Source organism: Sebastes umbrosus, chromosome 15, assembly GCF_015220745.1.
Source record: "Sebastes umbrosus isolate fSebUmb1 chromosome 15, fSebUmb1.pri, whole genome shotgun sequence".
Lineage (NCBI taxonomy): Eukaryota > Metazoa > Chordata > Actinopteri > Perciformes > Sebastidae > Sebastes > Sebastes umbrosus.
Window position 1 is genome coordinate 21,700,239 of NC_051283.1, and position 23,030 is coordinate 21,723,268.

Sequence of the window (23,030 nt, forward strand, 5' to 3'; positions counted from 1 at the left end):
CACCGTCGGTTGGAAGGATTTTTTTGAAAATGTAATATCAAAAATCGTTTTACTTGGCTTTAAACGTTTTCTTTGCTTAAAAACATGTTTCTGCTTTCGGTTAAAAGGTTCCACTTATGTTCGGCGTCACAAAGAGGTACTGAAATACAATATGTACCAAGATATTTATAATTTATTGGGGGAAAATGAGCTAGCAGTTTGCTACGACTGATAAACGTCCAGTTCATCTGACGCTCAACGGTTGGTGGGAACCGTTGGTAATATTTACCCCAACGTCTCTACCTGTCATATACTAGTCCCGCCCCCGCCTGACCAACGGAGGCTTCCTATTGGCTGCTCACCGCGTGTCCGTCAAGGAACCGCCGCTGTGATTGGCTGTCGCTACCTGAACCGATGTCTGGCTATATGACGTCACTGTGCTGGTCTACTGCGCCATCGATTGATTGTAAGGATTTTTCTTTTTGATAATTTAATATCAAAAATCGTTTTTACTTGGCTTTAAACGTTTTATATATATAATATATATATATATATATATGTTTTTACTAATATATAGTAAAAAAATAAATTAATCTTCATCTCAGTAAAGATGTTAATATATATCAATATGTATATATTAAATAATATATATATTAATATATATTAACATCTTTACTGAGATAAAGATTCATTTATTTATTTTTTTTATTTTTTTTTCAATATGTATATATTAAATAATATATATATTAATATATATTAACATCTTTACTGAGATAAAGATTAATTTATTTATTTTTTTTATTTTTTTTTCAATATGTATATATTAAATAATATATATATTAATATATATTAACATCTTTACTGAGATAAAGATTCATTTATTTTTTTAACTATATATTAGTAAAAACAAATATATATATATATATATATATATATATATATTAATATATGGACTGAGTGAACTTAAAAGTAGACCTCAGTTTTTATTTTATGACATGGGCTATTAAGTGTACTTTGATATTATGGTTTTAATTAGCTATATTTAATTAATAGCCATATGAGCCACACAACTTAAGTATTGTCTTATATTATATACTATACACAAAATATATGCACAATACTGTTTTTCTGGCTACATTAATGCAGTATTTCTATAGTATCTTGCTTAGTATTTTAATATTAGCTATACTTTTAATCACATATAAAGTTTGTTACATGGTTGGATCCTCTATATCACCTAAACATGATTTTCTATAAGTGATTTCTTTATAGTGTCAACACTGTGCATCATTCCTTATTATTTAAAAATATATGCACAATACTGTTTTTCTGGCTACAAGGTCATTAATATAGTTTTTCTATAGTATCTTGCTTAGTACTTTAATATTAGCTACTTTTAATCTTTTAATCTTTAAACTGAAATACAATATGTACCAAGACATTTATAATTTATTGGGGGAAAATTAGCTAGCAGTTTGTGTGTCAAATGATAGTGTATTTGAGGCTAACCAATAAAGATGTAACGTTAGCAGCTTTAAATTCCAAGATATTAGCAATTTGCACAGTAAAAAAGAAAAATTAACATCTTCAGTAAAAGCACGAGTTAAGTTTGAAATTTAGATGTTGGAAGCCTATATAATCACATTTTTATAATGCAAAAGACCCACAAAAGATATTATGGTTTTAATTAGCTATATTTAATTAATAGCCATACAACACAAATATTGTCTTATATTATATACTATACACAACATATATGCACAGTACTGTTTTTCTGGCTACATTAATGTAGTATTTCTATAGTATCTTGCTTAGTACTTCAATATTAGCTACTTTTAATCACATAAAAGTCAAAGTACTCAGCCTATTTCTAATATTAACCAAATTTTTACATGGTTGCATCCTCTATATCACCTAGAAATTATTTTCTAAAAGTGATTTCTTTATAATGTCAACACTCTGCATCATTCCTTATTATTTTACTTCCCTCAGTTTACAGCTATTTGCATCGGCTTAATATCCCATAAGATTAATAATTTCATTTTGTTAATAAAAGATAACGTGGTTCAAGGTTTTCAATACAAAATCCCAATCCATCCTCATTCATACATCAATCGGTTTATTAAAACAAAGCATTAAATAAACATATTTACATGCACTCAAAATATACGTCAAAATACACCATGTGAGGTTGTGAAAGATATCAGTAAGCCAAATATACAAAATGAGGCGCTTGTGGAGAGAGGCAGACTTTGCTCTACATCCGGAGTATTGCAGTCAAATGAGAGTCGGTAAGAATAACCAGCACTGGGATCTATGGCAGCTGTGGTTTCTTCAACAGTTTTTCAGCCATAAGCATATTTGTCCGTTGCGCTTTTATCATTTGGTGTTATCTGTCCACTTAGCTTCATCAAAAGCTTCACAATAAGGCCAGCCTGTAAGGAAATAATGAACATAAGTGAGACAGTGTTTAGGTTTTAACTTTGTTTCAACATGTGAACATTTTAAACTTGAGCTGTCATCCCGTCATCAAAATATTCAGCTTTATAAATGCACTCTGGGCTGATTACAGTCATTATTGGTATAAATTATTTTTTTAAATTAAACCATTTGAGTAGTTTTGGAAACGCCCTGAAGCAGTTACCTGTTTTGTGTGCACAATGAAGTTCATTTTATTGTCACCACTGTGTATCTGGAAGTACTGGTCAGCGTGTCCAAGCTGCCACATGAATGTGCCGTACTCTAAACTGATGAGAAGGGCCTGGGAGTGCAGACGTTTAACAGATTATCATATTGAGCATGCATTAAAGAAAGACATCACACCAAATGCTCAATTAAAGCTGAAAACAAACAAAGAAGAAAAACTCATACATTATTCTTAAAAATAAACTAAGTCTATCTCTATCTCTGTTTTTATGGCAGCATGATGCACCATCACATCAAATGGAGATATTCTAGATGTTTTATTCATCATTTTCTACACATTTCCCCAAAATGCAGCCTGACATCTGTTATACTAGAAAACTTTAGGCACTTAAATAGAATTTAAAATAAAGCTACACGGGTTTGAACAATATTTCCATTAGTGAATCTGAGGATTAAATGGAGAATGGTATATCCTGTTTTCACCTCCTAAAAGCACAAAACACCTATTAAAACTGTCCAAGCAGCTTGTGCAGCAAAATTGTTAAGTAACATCTGGAACATTTAGTGTTTAAAACCTAGAATAAAAGATGGCGATACCTTGGTCTCCATATTCATGAGGTGCAGCCCCTTCGTGTTGACCCCGACGTAGACGCGGATGACTTTGTGGTTGCTGGCGCTGGCCTTGGTGTAAACCTGGCCCGTGAAGAAGGCCGCTCCATAGGTCGGGATGTCCCAGCAGTTCTGCAGAAAGAGTCGCTGCAGGTGGTGCATCTCTTTACTCACACCTTCACTGGTGCTCAGGGCCTGTCAGAGAGGGAGAGAACAGCCTGTCAATTAAGCCAGCAGTTCATTTTAAGACTTAAAGGAGGAATGTTTACATTGAAAACTTCCAGCGTACTTTGTACTCGTGCAGAATCCTGTTGGTCCAGTGGTACGCTTTGCTTTTCACTTTGGATATCGGCACGATTGATTTCAGGTTTTCCTCACTGTTGAAATCAAAACGCAGAGAAATGCAGCTTTTTACTTCATACGGCGACTCAAGAATTCACTTGAGCGTGACATATCACAGACAAAAAGGTTCATATAGAGGTCAGGGCAATATGTGTTTAAGCTTAAATGTGATTTGAAGCTTACTTGAGGAACCCTTGCTTGTGCTTCTTGCTCTCATAGCTGCCGTAGATGATCTGCAGGAGGAGGCTGGCCAGTGTGATCAGCTTGCTATCCGGAGCAGGAAAGAAGCCCTTCAGGAGGCAGTGACGGGCCTCGTCGAACAGAATGAGGATGGCCAGAGGATCCTCCACCTGGAGCAAAACAGTGAGTAGCGGAGTGAGGACTAAACATCACCATCCCGCATTTCAAGGCTATAAACAAGAAGCTGAGCTACCTTTTTCTCAACTTCAAGAGGCAGCCGGACGTCCCTGCGGAGGAAGAGCTGAGGCGTTTCTCTTTGAGGATCCAGCACCGTCAGGTCCGTCACAATCTCTGTCCAGATGCGCAGGTGCTGCAGGGGCTTGTGGTACGGCTTCAGCTGCAGGTCTGACAACACAAAATGCACACAAATGTTACCGCAATCTTTTTTTTCTTTTGCAATGATAACATATACAAAAAAAGGCTAATTGTACACATGATGTTAAGAAATTCTGAGGTTGAAAGATACAAAGATTTTGTCTACATAATCTTTTAGTATTATAGTCACTGATAAAAAAGCACAAAAAAGCAGCACACAGAACAACATTTGGTTGATAAAACGTCTCTCCTCATGGTGTTTGGTCACAGTTGGTTTTACAGCCACAGGATGATTTTTGAGTGCGATTTCATTACACGTGTCTTCTGAGTGAACTCACGGAGGTTCTCGGAGCAGATCCAGATGGTAAAGTACTGCTGGGTGTCCTGTGAGAGACGCATGCCTTCCATGATCTGCTGCACCGTCGTGTTGTTGCCGTGCTTGAGCTCCACGGAGCGATACGAGCCGTCCATGCGGTAGATACGCACCTTCTCGTACTGCGGAACACACAAAACATACCATAAACAAAACCAAGTTAAAAATCTGTAGGACACCTCGGACTACGCTTGAGGAGATAGCACCATTGAGTGAGGAAGCTTGAATAGAAGCTGCATGAGATACTCGATGTGTGACTCACAGGTTTGCTGCTGGTTTGCTGCAGAAGCTTCACCGTCTCCTCCCATTCGTTCTGTTTGTTCTCCTCACACACCTGAAGAGGCAATCTCTTCTGCTGGTCTTCTATGTGCTGTTGGTGGGAAAGTCAAAGTGTTTACTGGTTATCGCCTACCACCGTAATTGTATAGTGAGATGTTTTATAATGCATCATAACACATAAAATGTTTTGTCTAAATTAGCAACATAAAGCAGTTACTACATAAATCAAATTCACAACATATCTTTTTAACATTCGGTTATTGGACACATTTAGATTCAATGTAAGCATATCATTTTTTTTTTTAAAAAGTAGTTAAGGAAAACAGTCAATGTTTTTCTGTGTTTACCAGTTTTTCTACAAAATGTTTATAATGCTTTACTGATATTACAAATGAAAACGTTTATACATTGTTCCTCGTAGCTGCAGTTGTGGCACCAATATATCATGTTTACATTATAATAGATGTTAGAAAATCATTCATTGCAGCTTTGGGGAAAAAATATAGAGGAAGAAATGTTGAGACAACAACAACGTCACGTTTCGTACCCGGTCAATCTCGGGGTGCTTCAGCAGGAGTTGCACGATCTCTGCGTGGCCTCCTCTGGCTGCAAAGTGCAGAGGGGAGCTGAGCTGGCCATTCAGCAAGTTTGGATTACAGTTCCCTTTCTCCAGTAATAGCTTGGTCGCCTCGACTTTACCGTGCCTGGAAGGAACCAAACCACAACTCATCATTAACAACAAAAAACAAAATCCTTGAAAATAAGAACTTTTGGATACTTCAGGTGAGAGTCAGACTCACCAGCAGGCGTAGTGAATGGGAGCCCAGTGGTCGCTGTCTAGCTGCTTGACAGAGAAACCGCTGTCCAGAAGCTTAGACAGCAGCTCTGTGTCTCCTTCACAAGCACTGCGGTGGAGGGGGAAGTCGTCCACCCACTGGCGCTCCCTGCAGAGGAATATTGTTAATATCATTTTAGAGCATGACTGGATGATGTAAAGTGGAGAAAAAAGAAGGAAATGGGAGTAAAGTAAAGGTTCCACAGGTTATGACTAAACCTGTGACACAAAGAAATGAGGCACAAAGAGGTGCAGAAGTTGAAAGAAGATGACAGTAATAACGCCTCACTTGTCTTCTGCCACACAGTTAGGACCGTGTTGCCACTTCTCCCTCTGGGGGATCTGGATCTTGGAGTAGTCGGGCGCTCCGAGCCCAAAGTACGGGTTGATGATAACTTTGTCCACCTGCAAACAAAAGGCCGGACAAGCTGGAGGTTGATTTAGGTCCCAGTGCAAAAATAATCACCTTTTCCAAATTTATATTACTAAGAAAACTCTACCTTTTAGACAACCAATCTCCCCTAGTAAATGACATCAAATATATCCATTCCCCATTCATGTTCTATAACGAATCTCCTGGTATTGCAAACAGCTGACTCACCCGGTTGGTGTACTGCAGATCAGAGCCGTAAAGCGGGTTGAGGATGCACATGTCTGCTTTCTCCAGGGACATCATCTTGCTCTTGATCTCCAGAGCAGTGTAACCCATGTGCAGACCCTCGTCACTCAGCTTGCCCTCGCTAGTGTAGGCCGGGTTGCTGACGTTGGTTTTCACCCGCTCAACGGGCGCTGGTCTGAACAGAGCTGGGATGGCGTGAGGCACGGTGTGCTGCTCTGCTAACCATCTATACGGAGGTCAAAGAGGCAAAGTTAAAGCTTCTCCAAAGCCTCATCTGAGAACACTATGTTTTCAATACACCCTCACTTGTCTAAAGCCAGAAGCATTTTGGAGGTGATGGAGCAGAAGTGAGCGCTGGTCTCGCTGCACACCCGCATGATGTCCTGGAAGCAGTAGAAGCTTGGGCTCCCGGCGCTGTAGACAGGCTTGCTGTTGTCTGTTCAGAGAGATTTATTAATATACAGCATGTAAACTATTTTTTTACAATATCTGAGGCAGCGATTTAGTGAGACAGATTTTTTTGCTCACCTTTAACACTGACTGGCACGACAAAAAGCGAGGCCTCTTTTCCTTCATTGTCTCCATCGAGGGGGAATTTCTTCATATGCACCACACGCTTTCCTGAAACCCAATATTGTGTTTAGATCAGCTCCCAATCTTAGAGGTCAACTCAAGGGGTCACGAGTAGACTATTCCTTCACTTTGTAGAGTCACAAACAAGAAAGGTTGCAAGCCACTGGTTTAAATGACAGTCAGCAGTGGTGACACTGTATGCACATCTTAAATATTCATGAGTGTAAATGTCACAAATGTCTCCCACACTCACCTATGAAACCTTGGTTGTTGGATATCGGTCTGATTGTTTCGTCAACATAATCCAATATGGATTTGGATTTGTCTCCTGCTGTTTGGATCTTTGTCGCCAGGAGGACTTTCTTTCTTTTCTTCTCCTTCCCCTCCAAAGGCACTTCAATCAGCAAGATCTGTACAGAAGAAACATGGAATTGGAGTTAAAAATACAGGACTGGATATGTGGTTAAATGGCTGGTTGAACACCTGTTTAGAGATCATTGGCTGTTGTAGGTATTCTCTGTTTCATTGTATGGATTTAGAGAAATTATTTATTGGAAATTGTTGGTGGATAAGTGTGACTGGGCTGCTGCTACACTACTGTACACACACGCACTTCTACACATTACAAACAGTGATATCCCTCTGAGAATAACTAATAATAATGAATGTTAAATATGAATAATGTTGTAGGATTATTCCTTATTTCATGGGCTATTTTGGGATTTATATATTATTATTACATACTTGTATATATAAAAAAAAAAATTAAAAACGGAGCATTCGAATAGTGATTTGGAGGTTGAATACCATGGCAACGGTCGAAGCATTCGGGTCAGCCCTAATGAAAATGATGTGCCACCACACAGCTCTGAATTCAACCAGCCGGTATGTGTGTGTTTGAGAGAGAGACAGAGAGAGGGGAAGAGACCGTATACTATTACACGCAATGTTTCTGTAAGCTATTAAAAACTTGGAATGCTGCTTTGTCACTTTTTGACCCGCCCGTCCCAACCCGCAATATTTCCTAGGAAGCTCCGAACCCGCCCGACAGGTGGGTCGAACGGCGCATTACTAGTATGCACCCTACAGCAACAGCCTGTGAAAAACTTTCCTGAATGTTGTGGCTGCATTCCAGAGTAGAAGAGTGATATACAACAGAGAGCAGACGCGCAAAACGAATTCTGAATTCAGGTGAAGAAGAAACTTAGTTTAGCAGAAATGTTGCACAACATGGAAGTGAAAGCAGAGCTCTGTTTATTTAAATGTGAAAGTGCAATAAGAATATTTTGTCACTAAAATCAATGAATAATCGGGATAAATAATCGTGATCTCAATATTGATAAAAAAATAATCGTGAGTTTCATTTAGGCCATAATCGTGCAGCCCTAGGCTCAGCACATTTACCTCGTAGGCTTTGGCTCTGTACTCCTTCGAGCTCAGGCTGACTTGACTCTTTGGGCGGATGACAGCAACAAACACATCCTCGAGGCGGTCCTCGTTGCCCATACTGCTGACTCTCTCTCAGTCCCGACAAAACGTTCTACACAAGGGCCAAATGCTGTGGAGAGGCATCCCTGAAACACAAGATCACAAATGTTAAAACTGTTGATGCTCATAACACTGACATCCAGCTTGTTAACAACAAATCTTGACATTTTATAAACCGTTATATCTGTTTATAAATTCAGACAATAATCGTTGGATTAATCAATAATGAAAATAATTGTTAGTGTTTATATGCTTTAATGTTCAAACAACACATTATTTTCCTCATACTGTCTGCCTGAATATACCTGTTTACACCCTATATCAGAAACGCTCCGTTTTAGCGCATTTCAACGGAATGGCAACAGAATTGCTTTGCTAGGAAACAGTTTGTGTCCATGTTTACTTCCTGTCAGCTGATGTTATTCACATACACTACAACAGGAATAAACTGTGACACATTTACAATGTTTACGTTTAAAACTGTGAAATGGTCTAAATATTGTAGATTTGTGACATCACAAATGGCGGAAATCCTAACGGCTTGTTTCAAACGCACAGTTTCTGAATACGGGGCTGTGTGTAATTATCTGTGGATTGAGTGTTTTGATACTTTCACAGTATTAATATATCACTTAAACCTGCTTTATAAAATAAAAGACATGAAAATCTTACTTTTTACAATATGGGACCTTTAAAGGGCCAATTAACTTGTGAAAATGCCATCACTTAATTTGAATGCAACGTTTGAGGTACATATGACTAATATATTACAAATATAATACTTTATATCTCTAACTTTTTATGCAAAACACAACGTCCCTTTATATGAATAGGCCTACTTAATACTATAAAGTAAAGGCACCTGTTATTATGCCTAATGATTGTGTCTATAAGACATCACATTGGCTTATAGAAACTTTTACCATGCCTTATGAACGTGTTATAATGCATTTTGCAGGTATTTGCAGTGCAGGCCTCAGGTTTTACCCACTCTTTAATTACACAAGTTGCAAGAGTCAAATTAAATGAATAAAGTGAAAGTAAACCTCAGATCAGAAATCAACTTGTTGAGTTCAGAGGCAGGTCACGCCCCGGAAACCAAACTCTGTTGTCTTTAAACAGTTATCACACAAAGTATATCATATGCTATATTCAAGACTACACCCTGAGCTGATGGATCGAACCAGTATTGACACATTTCTCGTCCACAAATCAACTTTTAGGACTGAATCAGCAGCTGTAGCTGCTGGATGCTACACCACCCATCACCACCACCGCTTTTCCTGCTCGTTGAGCAAGATGAAACTTACCGAAAGCGACGTGACTTTTCCCCTCAAACACACCAAACACAGCTTTTCTCTGCTCTCAGGGAGTTCCGCTTGTTAAATTTAACAGTCCATTTTAGGGAGACTGCTCCAGGTGAACTTCCAGAGCAGATATTTGGGGTTAAAGTAGTAGACAGGCCCTGTAACTGTAACTTGGGCAGGGCGGCTGCACTAGTGATGTGTTGGTCGCGAACGAGCCGGTTCAAAGAGCCGGCTCTTTTAGGTGAACGATAAGAGCCGGTTCCCGTCCGAGAGCCGTTTCTGTTTTTTTTTTTCTTTAATTAATTCAAGGCAGAATGATAGGACGATCTTCTCCGAGCCACGGGCACTCCATGCACTGATGGTACGTGTCCACAGCCTCCGTGCTTTCCACGCTCCCCATTCATTGTCTATGTAAGCAGCCGCGCGATGCATTCTGGTAGCGTGGCGTCGCGATTCGAGAAGTGGATCGTCACAACGCCCGCTCCTCATTTGCACAAAGTTGAGGGCTCATCTACTTTATGCAAATCAGGGGCATCATAACATCAAGCAGGGAGGGGCGGGGATGCGCGGTGCGCTGACGGTCTACAGCTACAGACCAGGAGGAAGAGGAGGAGAGAAAGAGAGAGATGAGTGTGGTGCGCGAATAGCAGATAAGATGAGTGATAGTCGGAAACGAAGCAGCATGTCAAATTATGATATTCTGGAAATTATAAGGTTTAGTATAATTAAATTTAATAATTTAAGTAATATATGTGCACACATAGGCCTACTAATCATAGGTCAAAACTGTGCTAAATTTGGCTGAATTCTAAAATGCAGAATTGGTAAAACGAAGAGCCGTTTGGGAGCTGAAAGAGCCGGTTCTTCTAGGTGAGCTGAGCCAAATGATCTGGCTCACTAAAAAGAGCCGGAATTCCCATCACTAGGCTGCACACAGACAAACAGAGGAATCGCGTTACGTTTCATGACAGCGGCTGCGGTCGGACAACAGAGTACTCTGGCGGTGAGGGGGACTCAGTGCGGCAGAAATAAATATTATTGCAGATTTTTTTAGTATTTCTAAACTGGATTTACTTGCTAAATTCCCTTAAATTAAGCGCTGTTTCGTAAAGTAAATTTTAGAGACATTATATTTAACCCATTACTGATTTTTGGTGAGAGTGTTCTTTTTTCGTATTTTTCCCCCAACTCAGTTAGATAGCTAAATATTAAACTAACCAGCATGTTACCCTACCTCCTAAATGTATTGAATCTCCTATCTCCTTTTGACAGGCATCTTTCTACCTGTTGTAATATTCGACAATGAAGGTAAGGAATGGAAAGAAATTGTTTTTATGAGTTAATTGTATATCTGGCATCTTGAAAGTGGTCTTATGTGGGGTTAGGTATATTCAACAGAATAATTAAGATGTGTTATTTCTAGAAGTTATGTGTGTTATTAATCCATGTTGAATTCAGAGCTATGCCTCTATACACAACCTTATAACACATTTTACTAACTAGAAAACATGGCTTTATTATGTATAGAATGTTGGTTTTAGTGTGGATGAAATGAATTTCACAAATATACAGCTTTATCGACCAATAATATGTACATTTTAATTGGAGAGATTGTATAAAACATCAGCATATATTGGCATGTACTGTAACACAAAGCAACTGAAACATATAGTGGTCTCTTGGAGCAAAAATATAACATACACAATGTTGATGCAATAACTAAAATGCAAGTGCACAAAGGACAGCATGGCTTTGGTTTTATTCAGATATATATTATAACACATTTTGTCTTTTTTTCATTGGTCCACAGCTGAGAGTAGAGATTGTTCCTGGACGTCCTCTCTCTGTTGGTCCATGTTCAGGACGAGTCGTCTTTGCACTGACTGAGCACCTCCTGCATCTTCTCCTGGATGTCCGCCACCTTCTTGGTCCACTTCTCCCGCACCTTGTTTTCGTCGTCCTCTGTAACAGCTGTGTAGGCCATGAGGGCGATGAGGCCCATGTAGAACAGGTGGGTGATGTGTGAACAGCGGCGCTCCATGATCTCACGGTTGCCATCGCAGTTGTCCAGGTACACCTTTAGCAGGGTTCTTCCAAACAGCAATTTGGTACCCATCACACCATGGTAGTACACATCCAGGCTCATGTCACTCTTGTCTCTCTCATAAATCTTCTTATAGTCTTTCATGTGGTCCTCGGTGTTGTGTGGATCTTTCTTCACCTGTGCCACCATGTTGTTGAAGGCAGTGTACTGGTGCTTGATGTACTCCTCGTACTTGCCGTAGGTTTCGTTCACCTCGTCGATGCGGATCCGCCTCAGGCATTGCTGGTTCTTTTCGTGGATGGTCTCCAGTTTGGAGTGGAGTGGCTGGAACTCCTTGTCCAGAGGGTGTTCCTCTACCTGAAACAGGCCCGTGCGAGCCACCCGAACCAGGGAGGAGACTATACCGAAGATGGGGTGGATGGAGGAGGCAAAGGAGGACACCTTCTCCACGCAGCCCAGCACCATGGCTGCAGTTTTCTTTATCTGTTGTGCATCAGCCATCACTGCTGCTTTTCTTCTGCCACGATAATGTTTGACACGAAGTGTCTGGAGAGACAAAAAAGCACCATATGTTTAAAATATATCTTTAATATATCTTTAAAACTGAATCCGTACTCTGCATGGTAGCTTTATCTTCAGACCACAATCTTAAAGCTTTAACTAACGCATTAGTCACATAGGGTTTCAAAAGTTGCTTCTTCTTGCATGACCCTAGAAATTAAAGGTGCAGCGTGTAGGATCTGGCGACATCTAGCGGTGAGGTTGCAGATTGCAACCAACTTAAACTTCTCCCATGTGCCAAGTGTGTAGGAGAACTGTGGCCGACGCGAAAACATGAAAACGCGAATGGCCCTCTCTAGAGCCAGTGTTTGGTTTGTCCATTCTTGGCTACTGTAGAAACATGGCAGCTGGCTCCGTGAAAAGGACCCCTTACGTATGTAGATATAAACGGCTCATTCTAAGGTAACAAAAACAAAACGATTCTTATTTTATAAGAAAACATACAAAAGATCCCCCCAAATGCTACATACTCTTCCTTCAAGCTCATGGCTGACTCTCAGGTTGCTGGTGCTACAGCCCACATGTCACCAGCTGCTGCACGATTGCCATATTGTAGAAGGTGTCATCTTACAGTGTGTTACTGACAACAGGTTGCATGAGGGCTCATGTTGTCTGCAGCAATGCACAGAGCTTCAACATGTGAGCAGAGGAGGAATACGGCTCAAAGTAATCAATATTCTTTATCAATATTATTGATTAATCTGTTATTTTGTCCAACCAACAATAAGAAACCCAAAGATATCTAAATTAATATCATTGAAGACTAAAAAGACCAGCAAATATTCACATCTGAGACGCCATAACCAGTTCATTTTTGGTATTTTATCTTTAAAAAAAAGAATAAAAATACTTAAACGATTAATCTATCATCAAAATACTTGCCAATTAATCGACTGATTGTTGCAGCTAAAGAGGAAACTTGTTTTTGTTCTTCCACAATGTCAGAATTAAGGATTCTGTTAAAAATTAAGCATGTCTTGCGTTTTGGGAAATTATTTTATATTATATTGTTTATAATAAAGCACTTCAGTCAGAAATCTGCGACTACTTTCTGAGACCACAGACCCAAATCAATCTGTGATGCATCTTTCTCATAGCTTTGACATTAATCATCCTTCTCAATGTTGTCCTGCAGGAAAAATTTCATCATTTCATCATTCCTAGCTGACTCAGTTATCACACAGAGTTTAAACCTCCTTCAGATCATAGATTAGAAAGCACAGAGATGACAAATGTTTACTCACCAGAGATAAAACTGTTGGAATCACTCTGTCTACTGAAGCCTTCTGACTCTCCTTTTGACCATTTTCCTCCCTACAAGGACAGCCCCTTTCTGCCAAATAAGGGAGTAAACACGAGGAAGTGACTCATGCATGCTCTCTGCTGATTGGGTGAGGGGAGTTCCTCCAGATGCACTGCGGCTGCAGCCTCCAACCACAGGCTGCAACAAAGGCACTGAATGCTGAATGACCTGCTGAATGTATCCTTTTCATTGTTTGTTTTAATTACTGGTCCCCAAACCAGTATGGGTGACCAGATATCACAGATATCATCAGTGAAGTGAAAGACACACTTTATAACCAGGAAACAGAATCACTTTTATGTCCTGAGTATCACTGATAATGATACGAAAACTTAAATTAAATTACATTGCAAACAGCTTTTTTATAAAAACACAGCAAATATGATAATATTCCTTCATTTTATGTCCAGACTGATACATTTGAACATGTCTTTTCGTAGTCACACTCACAAAGCACTGGGAAATAAAAGGGTTAGTTCACCCAAATTAAATTTCGAGATAAAAGGATTTTTTTTTTTTTAAATTACATTCGAAATTGTCAACAGCAACATTTCTTTCCAGACACAGTGTCAAAGGAAAGGAACAGTTTTCATAGTGTTTGTATAAAAATGCATCAGCATTTGTTGGCATGTAACACAAAGTAGCCTGGATATATAAATCACATAAATGGTAAAAGCAGTTGACAACACTTATGTGCCGCTTTTCTACCTTAACTGATAAAAAACGCTTTTAATTTGACTCTCATTCACACATTCACATAGTCTTTGAAACTAAAATATCAATAACCACGATGACCAAAATTATACAATAAGGATATGAGGTGCAACTGAAGGGAACAAGCAAATGTAAACATGAAATATAGCAAAAAATATGTTTAAAAAAAGAAATGTTTCTCTCCCCTGTATCTCTTACAGTTCAGCCTGCAAAAGGTATGCAGAGACCGATACTGAGGGATACAATGAAATTCAACAGAAGTATCCAGAGCTGGTTTTGTCTTTCTGGAGAAAGGTGTGTGTGTGTGTGTGTGTGTGTGTGTGTGTGTGTGTGTGTGTGTGTGTGTGTGTGTGTGTGTGTGTGTGTGTGTGTATGTGTGTGTGTGTGTGTGCTATAGCTACAGAAACAAAATATGAACCCATTTGTAATTCAGATTTCTACCTTTATTTATGACATTATTGAAATGTTTTCTTCTATAAGTTGAACGTGTTCATTTTTGTGTCATTCGGTTTTATTGTGCAACAACAATGAACTCTTAATGTATACTTTATATAAAACTTTATCTGCATGTATTGGCATGTAACACAAAGCAGCTAAAATACACTCAAACACAGTTACTTTAAAACAGAATGGTAGATGCACGCTCCCAGTTTGGAGAAACAGACAGGAGTACCAGCATGGGAGCAAAGCAATGTACTGCTGTGGACGGGGCCGGCAGCAAAACATATTTTAACCAACTAAAAGAAAGGCCCACCTAAAACAAACAATATCCATTTAAGTGTAAACTATATTTAGAATATTTTCACCACCTTATCCTGCTGTCAGACAGCCCTTCCATCAGGGAACTGAACTGAAAGTGAAACTTATCTATGCTCTCTTCAAAACAGCCAGACTCCGTTGATAAAAACAGAATTGATAAGTTTCACTTATCTTATAAGCCCGCCAGGTTTTAAGATGTATCACTTTGGTGCTATCAGGTGGTAATGTAAAGAATTACACTGTGGAAGGCTCAGCTTCCTGCACACAAAAGCCTCTTACTTTAAAATAGTTTAATAATCATATTATGTCAACTTCACTAGAGGCTTTAACAACAAACAATAATCAAACTAATGTCAAATTAATGAACAGTATTGTCGATATAATTACTTACAACCGGATGTTGGGTAATGTATCATTAGCTTTAAGCACACTGAGAAACACATTTTCCATTAGCTTTACTGTATATTTTATAGAAATAAAAGTTTGCATTGCTCAGCTAAAAGTCAAAGTAAGTGTGATTAGTTCCCAGCGTTCACCTGGATTCACCTGGTCTGATCATTTCATAAAAAACGCAGGAATTTCTCTTCTGCACACTCTTGATATAAAATCTGTATTGACAGCTAACCAAATATTATTCAACAGGACAAGAACACGTCTGTTATGTAATATTTGACTTCCCACGTAGTGATGTGTGACTAAACAAGAAAACATCTGCAGAGTTTTCCATGTACTACATTCACACACACACACGCCATTTTGTCACTTTTTTGGTATGGAACTTTGCGATACTCCTCCTAGAGGATTCAAGCGATCCATCTCAAAGTCGGGCAGCAGAATCTCAACACCTTCATGATGCTAAATTGTGAAGCTTTTGTGTTTTCGTGAAACGGCGTTCTTGTGGCGGCGCGTTGAATTTTGATGTTTCGCCATGACACAGGAAGCTGTTGTAACTTGACATTACATAGTCCGATCTGCCCCAAATTTCACAAGCTGGATAAGAGTCCTGGCCTGAAGACATATACGTGCCATTATGAGTGAAAGTCATAGCGCCCCCTACAGGAAACAGGAAGTTGTTGTAAATTGACTATACATTGTCCAATCTTCCCCAAATTTGACATGTTTTATAAGAGTCCCAGCATCAAGACGTATACGTTCAATTATGAGTGGTAGTCATAGCGCCACCTAAAGGAAACAGGAAGTTGTTAGATTTACGAGCCCAATGTGGCATTATACTTGCATGTGAGCAATTCTTATTGTTGAGCCGTGCCTGAGGAACCTGCTCAATAGAATCAGGTTTTAATCAAATCAAACCATGTCACTAATCTTTCTGACTTAATGGAGTCAACACCGTAGAGTGTGAATAATTCACATCAAAACTAATAAATAACACAGACAATAAGTTTGTCTTTACAGCATCTTTTCCCATGCGTGAAAATGGGACACACCCAAACTCTGACGTTCACGTCGATTAGATCGCTCACCCAGTAACGTTGTTGTTTTTCGCTCTTAACTTTGTCACCAGTAGCTGCAGTTTTGACTTCATGAAAAAAGTTTCTTCAATCGTCACGAAATTCAAGTATGTCATTGCTCACATCCACATACCCGGATTAAATATTTTTGAGATTTTTTCGGCAAACAGGAAGTCAGCGATCTTGGACTTCCTGCGTTTTTAAAAAATTTACGAACACATGTTATCGTCTCTCACCGGGTACCGGTGTCTCCCTCCGGCCGCGGTCGGGAGGCTGAGGCAGGAAAAGCCAACACTAGGATCAGCAGTGATTCATGGAGAGACCTCCGTCTGGTCAGCTAACATTACTGCCACGCAGCTGAAATATAGAGTGATATTGTGGTTTTAGCTGACGTGTGTCGCCTCACTCTTTTGAGCGATGCTCGTTCATGTCTATTTACAGCAAGCACAAGCGCGAGCAACAGGACGCTGACTTTCATTGACTTAACGGCCACAGGTGTCACTGTTAACAAGCAATTCTGATTCTTACAAACAGTCACTTTAAGTGTAACATTTTTTACAGTATGTTATTACACAAGTATGTTTTTTTTTTACTGTATGTTGTCATGACACAAGCATATGTGCCACAGAGAGACACTCCAGTCTATATAACAAAACTTGTTTGTGTTATTAGTGGTTCAACTGGGTTTTTAAGACACATTTCTCTTTCATAACTATATGCATCTCTGTACAAAAACTATGCATGTACATATGCCTCAAAGTATGTGGTCTGTGTTAAATAAAACACTTTAAACTTCTATTCTGTTACGTTTTTTTCCTGTTATCCTTCTTTTGTTTAGCTATTTCCCGCTTACAGTCACTGCATTTCCAACTTGACATTTTTGAATGCGAGGTGTCAAGTTTTAAACAACTTCTGTGGATATACTGTCTTTTACAAATCCCTGATTTACACTCAAGTCTATCTTCATTCTGCAGGACAGGCAGCCCACAGTAACAGCCCTTGCTTTCAGATGGTTTGCTGGTATCATGGGATGTTGGTAGAACAGGAGCTGTAAACACTTTTGCTACTAACTCTGGAATGACACATTTCTGTACAAAAATGTGAACCTTTTCACACATGGTGTCAAAAAAGTCAGTGTCAGGCAGTATTCTCTCAATGTGGATTTCCCCTTTGCCTTCTTTCCCTGGTCCCCAGTCAGCAAAATCGCAGTAGCTTGCCTGTGTCAGGTGAATTTGAGTCTGCACCTGACAAAAGTACTGATGGTCCCTCTTCAATGAAAGCTTCCCCTCAACCTCTTGGAGACAAAACATGCTGTCCTGTTTGCATTTCTCCATCAAAGTGCTATTCTGAAGGCTGCTGGGTGCCTTTACCTCCAACACACCCATCTCATGGAAGTCACATGTTAGTATGCCATCTGGGGATGCCCCTAACCATGGGTACTGGGGGTTGATGACCAGCCTTGCCTTCTTGACAGTGAGATTGGTGTGGAACTTTTCCATCATCTTGGTGTACTCCTCAACTACTTTTCTCTCGTGTTCAATGCCCCACCTAAAAACAGAAAAAATGATATACACCTTAAATATAAAATGACAGTAAGAAATTATTACCATAACAATGTACACTTATATCACAGTAACATTACTTTCAGAAGTCCAAATAACATCTTTATTTGCAGATGTGTTATTTATCTTGATCATTTGTATATTACCAGCAAGATGATAAGTGGATGTAAATTACAAAAGTAATGGGGAGAAAAGTTTTTAATATAGCTTTAAAACACTCATCCTTTCACAGCCTGTTTGTCTGAAACTCACATGCAAACCACTTGCATGGCAGTTTGTTTTGAGCTGCACTCTTTTCAGGAGGCAACTCTTTTTCAGGCACCAAAGATTGCTGCCTGAAAAGTGTGCAACTCGAAACGTGTTGCTGTGCTAGTGGTCTGCATGTACAGTAGATTTAAGAAGTGTTTTTGTAAAAGCCTGAACGCTGTGAAAGAAGAGTGTTTTAAGGCTGTATTCAAAAACTTTTGTGCGCATTGCCATGCTTACCCTCCCTGTCACTCTTATGGTTTTGTTATATTTGGGAATTCTGATTATTACATTTTTGTGTGAAGCTTTCATTGAGTGAAAAGTAGATATGAATACCTGAGAGAATGTGGTGTGTTGTTGTTTGGGTCCTTGAAGGCCACAGGATAGCACAGCTTCTTCAGCAAGGAGACAGCTGGTTTGTCTGGGTCCGTGTGGCAGGCTGCTCGGATGTTTGACGCAGTCACCCTTCCTGCCTTCTGGTCAAACCACATGGCACATTTTGATTGTAGTCTTGTCTCCTTTTGTATGACACGGCACTAAAATTGAATAAGGTTGATTTAAGTTTGTGATATGTGACAAAACAAAACAGTGATTAATTAAATCTTATTGAAGGAAAATGTGAAAAAGACAACTTTAATGAATTCTGTGGAAAAAAATGTTTTCTGAACTTGAGCTATCCTATTTACTTGTCCCTGTGATATTCCTGATATGCACGTTTTCAACCATATTTACTGACTGACCTGTTCTTCTGTTATGCTCAACTCTGTAAAGATCTCTTCACTCTTTGCCTGCAGTTCTTGGTGTGACAGTGACCTGTACTGGGGCTTGTACATCTTGTTTAGGGATGCAGGGATGTTCAGCTGCATTGCCCGAGGAATGTACCTCTTTGCATGGCCAGGGACAACAGACAAAATGGAGCTTTTGACAGGTTCCCTTTCAGTGTCTTCTGATACACGTAGCATATTGTACAATGCTGTGCATTCATCTGTGGTTGGAGGTGGAATCTTGGCAGGGGGAAGGTCACCGCAACCATCAGCAAATCTCTTTCTCTGGGCCTTTGTGAAAGCTATCTGGCTCCCTGGTGCATACCCTACTGTCCTTACGGCTGCCATACTAGGCTCATTCCAGGCACAGGCTTCATCTGTGCATGCAGTGCCACTCAGTTTGTTAACAGCTGCTAGCAAAGCGTAGAGTATGGCACCCACATGTGAACACACCTCTCCTAAACCTGCCATACAGGTGCAGTGGCCAAATCGCACCAGTCCCTCCTTCTCCACAACAACCCAGGCTGTCAGTGGCGGCTCATTTAATCTGTAGGAATGGTTTACCTGACATCGAAAAAAGAAGTTTTCAATAGACTTATATGTCATTAGACACTGTGTTAACCATACCAAATGAATACTGCCTGTCACTACTGTCCTACCAACGCTGACTACAGTGATCCTGAAACTAACCACACACGAATCAACGTCAGATAGCTAGCTAAAATTAACTTTAGTTAACTCACCTTTGTTTTGACAATGAAGAATTTCTTGTCCTTCACCTCCCAAACGGCAGCATTATTGACCCATCCAGATCGAAAATACATGTAACTGTCCGTACTTTTGTAGGCTTTCATCCTGGCGACCGTGTAAGGTGAGGGAGTCTCCACAAGATAAATATAAACATCGCCAAAGTGGAGTTCTGGCAGCGACTTCGCTGTTTTTAGTGAAATAAATACTGCGGCGGGTGCTGTATATGGATCGCAGGTCCCCAAAACCTGTAGTTTGTGCTCGTATCTTCGTTTTTCTGATGTTGATAGATGATCTAAATATTCGTGGCTTTGAACAGATGGAAAGTTGACAGGCTTGTGCTTCCCTGCTACGGATAATTCACTGTGAGCCGCCATCTTAGTCCATTGTTTTGCCCTCCAGTTAGCGGCGTGTGTCACGTGTCTGAAAACTATGAATTGCATGTACATGTCCTCAGGACTGGACCCTCATCATAACTGAGAAATTTGGGGCAACTAAATCTAGTCTAAACCCAGAATAAATTAGATCACATGTAAATCATCAATTGAAAATATTATTACCACCATTCATCACATTTCCAACATAAATGTGTCATATTTTAATATGTTAGACTGATCACATGTTTAAGGAAACTCAGGTCCAGGACCAGGTCTTGGACCAGGTCCAGCACCAGGTCTTGGACCAGGTCCAGCACCAGATCTTGGACCAGGTCCAGGTCCAGGTGGTTTCCATCAGTCTGTCCAATCAGGACAGGAATGCGTCTCACGTTAACCACGATGTTTCAGCAGACTGCCAACACGGAAGCATCAGACCAAACTACATTCAGAAAACACCTCATTTAATGTGAAGTTTAGCAGCTGAGTGAATGTGTGAAGGTGTGATGACAATCATGAATGACGTGCTGGAACAGAAAGTCTTTTTTGTTTCTGGTAAATATGGTTCAACCAGTTCTGTTCTGAAGAACACCATACCAAAAATGGCACGCAACAACACACACCTAGACACTACTTACACACCTGCACGCACACACATTGTTAATTATTGTGTCCATTTCCTGGTGAGATCAGTTTACAGTCAGACTGGTTCAGTTTGCGGCTCATTTTTAGAAACACTTTCAGTCTTTATATGTAAATAAGTCTGCTTTCACATCAGGGAACTGGACCCGGATCCGAGTCCACTTGTCCCCAAAATCCAGTTCGATTGATTAGTGTGAACGCTCCGTACCGTACACGGGCACGGTTCGTCGATCCGTTCTGTCTGTAGTTCATTTACTTTTGGGACATTGCTGCTTGTGTTCTTCCTTTGCTTGGATTGTCTTTCTGATTCAACACTAGCAGCTTCATTCATGCTGTCGATGAGTATTTCATCTGTCACCCTCTGATCATCGAGATAAGGCTTAAACTGAAACTTGATATGGTCATTTAACAGCCCAGTACTAATTGACCTCAAGAATTTCTTCTGGATGAGCTCGGAACTGTACTGTTCATCTGGCTCTACTTCTCTTGAAGCAAGTAACAGCCTTTCCTTTAACTCAATTGCCCTAAAGAGGAAGTTTTAAGGAGACTCACGACTGTCTTGTGTTATATTTCCTAGTCTGTGATATAGATGTGTAGAATTGTCTTCTTTGAAGTGTCCCTTTAATATGACCTTTAGCTGGGGGAGGGTAAGGTCACTTTTTATCTCAAGCATATCACGAAGACTCAAACCTGGACTGATTGACTTGACCACAGCCTCCATGACTTCAGCCTCACTGTGTCCTTTACTCAGGCCTTTGTCCATCTGATGCATCAGGTTTGTGTATGACAGTCTGTCCTTCTGTCCCTTTTCCCCTATCTGACCACAGATCTTGAATTCTCTCCTTATTGTCACTTCTGGAAGCCTGTTCACAGCTGGAGGCAACACACTCTGTGGAGCTGAAACTTGGCTTGGAGATGCACTGTTCACTCTTTCACTCAGTCTCCTAACTTCATCCTGCAGCGCTTGACTATTTAGCTGGAGCTGTATTTCTCCTCTAAACTCATTTCTTCAGCCGTTTTCTGGCTATCTTGTGCTATGCTCTCTGTGTTTTCTTCACTATGAGCATTTCCAGTCTTTTCTATGATTTGCTCAACTATTTTCAGCAGTTTTTTTAGATGATGCCTTGCAACGTCCTCCTCTTCATCATTAATCACATCGTCCATGGATTCTGTAATTTGTCTGATCAATGCTCACCTTGTTGTGACATTTCCCCTCGGGATTTCAGCTGCATCACACACCTCTTTGAGCTGATCCAGCTGCAAAAGCCATAGTCTCTGAGACACGGTCTCAGCCAGCTCCTCCAGATCCATTGTGTTTGATGTAGCTGCGCCCCCGATGACGCGCTCTCCCGTCGACGTCAGTGAAAGGCAATCCCCGTCCACGTTGTCACACTGAGCACGGCGTTGATCATCCCAGCGGTGCCTCCAATATTTGTTGCACACTTTGACACAAAGTGACTTCCAGGCGTGCATAAGTTTAAAAAATATATATTTCAGTCTTTTTCTGGAAACACAGAAACACAGCACAATAGCATTGCGCGGCTACATACTGCCGATACGTCTGCTGAATGACGCGCTATAAACATTCACGTTCGCTATGAACATGCAATAAACATAAAATGTCTGCTTCCTGTATAATCTTCAAAACACATTAACCCTGACAACATTCTGCACACTCACAACTTATATCCTAGCAGGCCCCTGTTGGTTACACTACGAATGTCCTCATTAGCAAACGGCTAGCACTATTTCACACAACATTGTAGGGACCTGCCATTTCGGGTGGCAGACACAGTGAACTGTCTCAGGATCCTTACCATTGGTCAGTGGACCAAGCTCAGTTCAATCTCCATTGGCCACTCTAACATTCGCACCTAGGTGTGAAAATCACACAGAACAAAACCAGAGGAATTTCTTTGTTCCTCCTCTTTCGTCTTCACCTCCTCACCCAAGCTGACCAGCTGCTGGAGGTGAGCCACAGCTCTCTTCCTGCTCTCCAGACCGGAAGCAGCTCTGCTCTCTGATTCTATGTTCTGTTAGGAAACAGCCATAGCAACAAAAGGAATCAAAGGCGGAAGACGCGAGCGCCCGCCTTCTCACAGTTAGCACCAAGCTAACCAAACTAACAGCAAAGACGACCTCTTTGACTTGGAACCACAACTTCAACACATGGAATTACAAACCCTGTTCTTCCATGGGGTGACGTACTGGGCCTTAGCATTAGCAATCGCACATGGCTA

The 23,030-nt window shown here is 40.3% G+C and overlaps 3 protein-coding genes and 2 long non-coding RNA genes across 5 annotated transcripts; 1 reads left to right on the forward strand and 4 right to left on the reverse strand.

The window, feature by feature from the left end:
• The first annotated feature begins 4 nt into the window (after positions 1 to 4).
• LOC119502940 lies at positions 5 to 11,552 on the forward strand. Its single transcript, XR_005210218.1, has 6 exons — positions 5 to 136; positions 297 to 445; positions 3,796 to 3,939; positions 4,030 to 4,159; positions 10,878 to 10,913; positions 11,416 to 11,552. It is a non-coding gene; the product is annotated as an uncharacterized LOC119502940 (long non-coding RNA).
• Positions 2,078 to 9,833, reverse strand: krit1 (KRIT1 ankyrin repeat containing). The gene is made up of 17 exons (XM_037794258.1): positions 9,609 to 9,833; positions 8,215 to 8,384; positions 7,064 to 7,220; positions 6,766 to 6,858; positions 6,544 to 6,673; positions 6,220 to 6,463; positions 5,908 to 6,023; positions 5,584 to 5,727; positions 5,331 to 5,487; positions 4,767 to 4,874; positions 4,470 to 4,626; positions 4,010 to 4,161; positions 3,760 to 3,926; positions 3,524 to 3,611; positions 3,223 to 3,429; positions 2,624 to 2,740; positions 2,078 to 2,414 (listed from the first exon to the last, which is right to left on the reverse strand). Exons 2-17 carry the CDS (start codon positions 8,314 to 8,316, stop codon positions 2,325 to 2,327), a joined length of 2,229 nt encoding a protein of 742 aa, XP_037650186.1. The 5' UTR covers positions 8,317 to 8,384; positions 9,609 to 9,833; the 3' UTR covers positions 2,078 to 2,324.
• Positions 11,179 to 13,522, reverse strand: LOC119502939 (protein rapunzel-like). The gene is made up of 2 exons (XM_037794263.1): positions 13,455 to 13,522; positions 11,179 to 12,195 (listed from the first exon to the last, which is right to left on the reverse strand). The coding sequence occupies exon 2, from the start codon at positions 12,148 to 12,150 to the stop codon at positions 11,464 to 11,466; it is 687 nt and encodes a 228-aa protein (XP_037650191.1). The 5' UTR covers positions 12,151 to 12,195; positions 13,455 to 13,522; the 3' UTR covers positions 11,179 to 11,463.
• A 2,621-nt stretch (positions 13,523 to 16,143) lies between these two features.
• On the reverse strand, positions 16,144 to 18,782 carry LOC119503553. The gene is made up of 3 exons (XM_037795395.1): positions 18,600 to 18,782; positions 17,527 to 18,003; positions 16,144 to 16,168 (listed from the first exon to the last, which is right to left on the reverse strand). Exons 1-3 carry the CDS (start codon positions 18,752 to 18,754, stop codon positions 16,144 to 16,146), a joined length of 657 nt encoding a protein of 218 aa, XP_037651323.1. The 5' UTR covers positions 18,755 to 18,782.
• A 781-nt stretch (positions 18,783 to 19,563) lies between these two features.
• LOC119502941 lies at positions 19,564 to 22,619 on the reverse strand. The gene is made up of 3 exons (XR_005210219.1): positions 22,550 to 22,619; positions 22,073 to 22,077; positions 19,564 to 19,574 (listed from the first exon to the last, which is right to left on the reverse strand). It is a non-coding gene; the product is annotated as an uncharacterized LOC119502941 (long non-coding RNA).
• Positions 22,620 to 23,030: the final 411 nt, after the last annotated feature.

What these genes read in the sequence shown, in the direction of transcription:
- krit1 (XM_037794258.1), bottom strand. Translation starts at nt 8,316, where the DNA reads ATGGGCAACGAGGACCGCCTCGAGGATGTGTTTGTTGCTGTCATCCGC. An exon ending in AACTGTGTGGCAGAAGACAA is followed by an intron (nt 5,728 to 5,907) that starts GTGAGGCGTTAT and finishes ATTCCTCTGCAG; the next exon opens with GGAGCGCCAGTGGGTGGACG. An exon ending in AGCAAACCAGCAGCAAACCT is followed by an intron (nt 4,627 to 4,766) that starts GTGAGTCACACA and finishes TGTGTTCCGCAG; the next exon opens with TACGAGAAGGTGCGTATCTA.
- LOC119502939 (XM_037794263.1), bottom strand. Translation starts at nt 12,150, where the DNA reads ATGGCTGATGCACAACAGATAAAGAAAACTGCAGCCATGGTGCTGGGC.
- LOC119503553 (XM_037795395.1), bottom strand. Translation starts at nt 18,754, where the DNA reads ATGTGGTTTGACCAGAAGGCAGGAAGGGTGACTGCGTCAAACATCCGA. An exon ending in AACACACCACATTCTCTCAG is followed by an intron (nt 18,004 to 18,599) that starts GTATTCATATCT and finishes TTCTGTTTTTAG; the next exon opens with GTGGGGCATTGAACACGAGA. An exon ending in CAGAAATGTGTCATTCCAGA is followed by an intron (nt 16,169 to 17,526) that starts GTTAGTAGCAAA and finishes TGTTTCCTTTAG; the next exon opens with GTGGCGCTATGACTACCACT.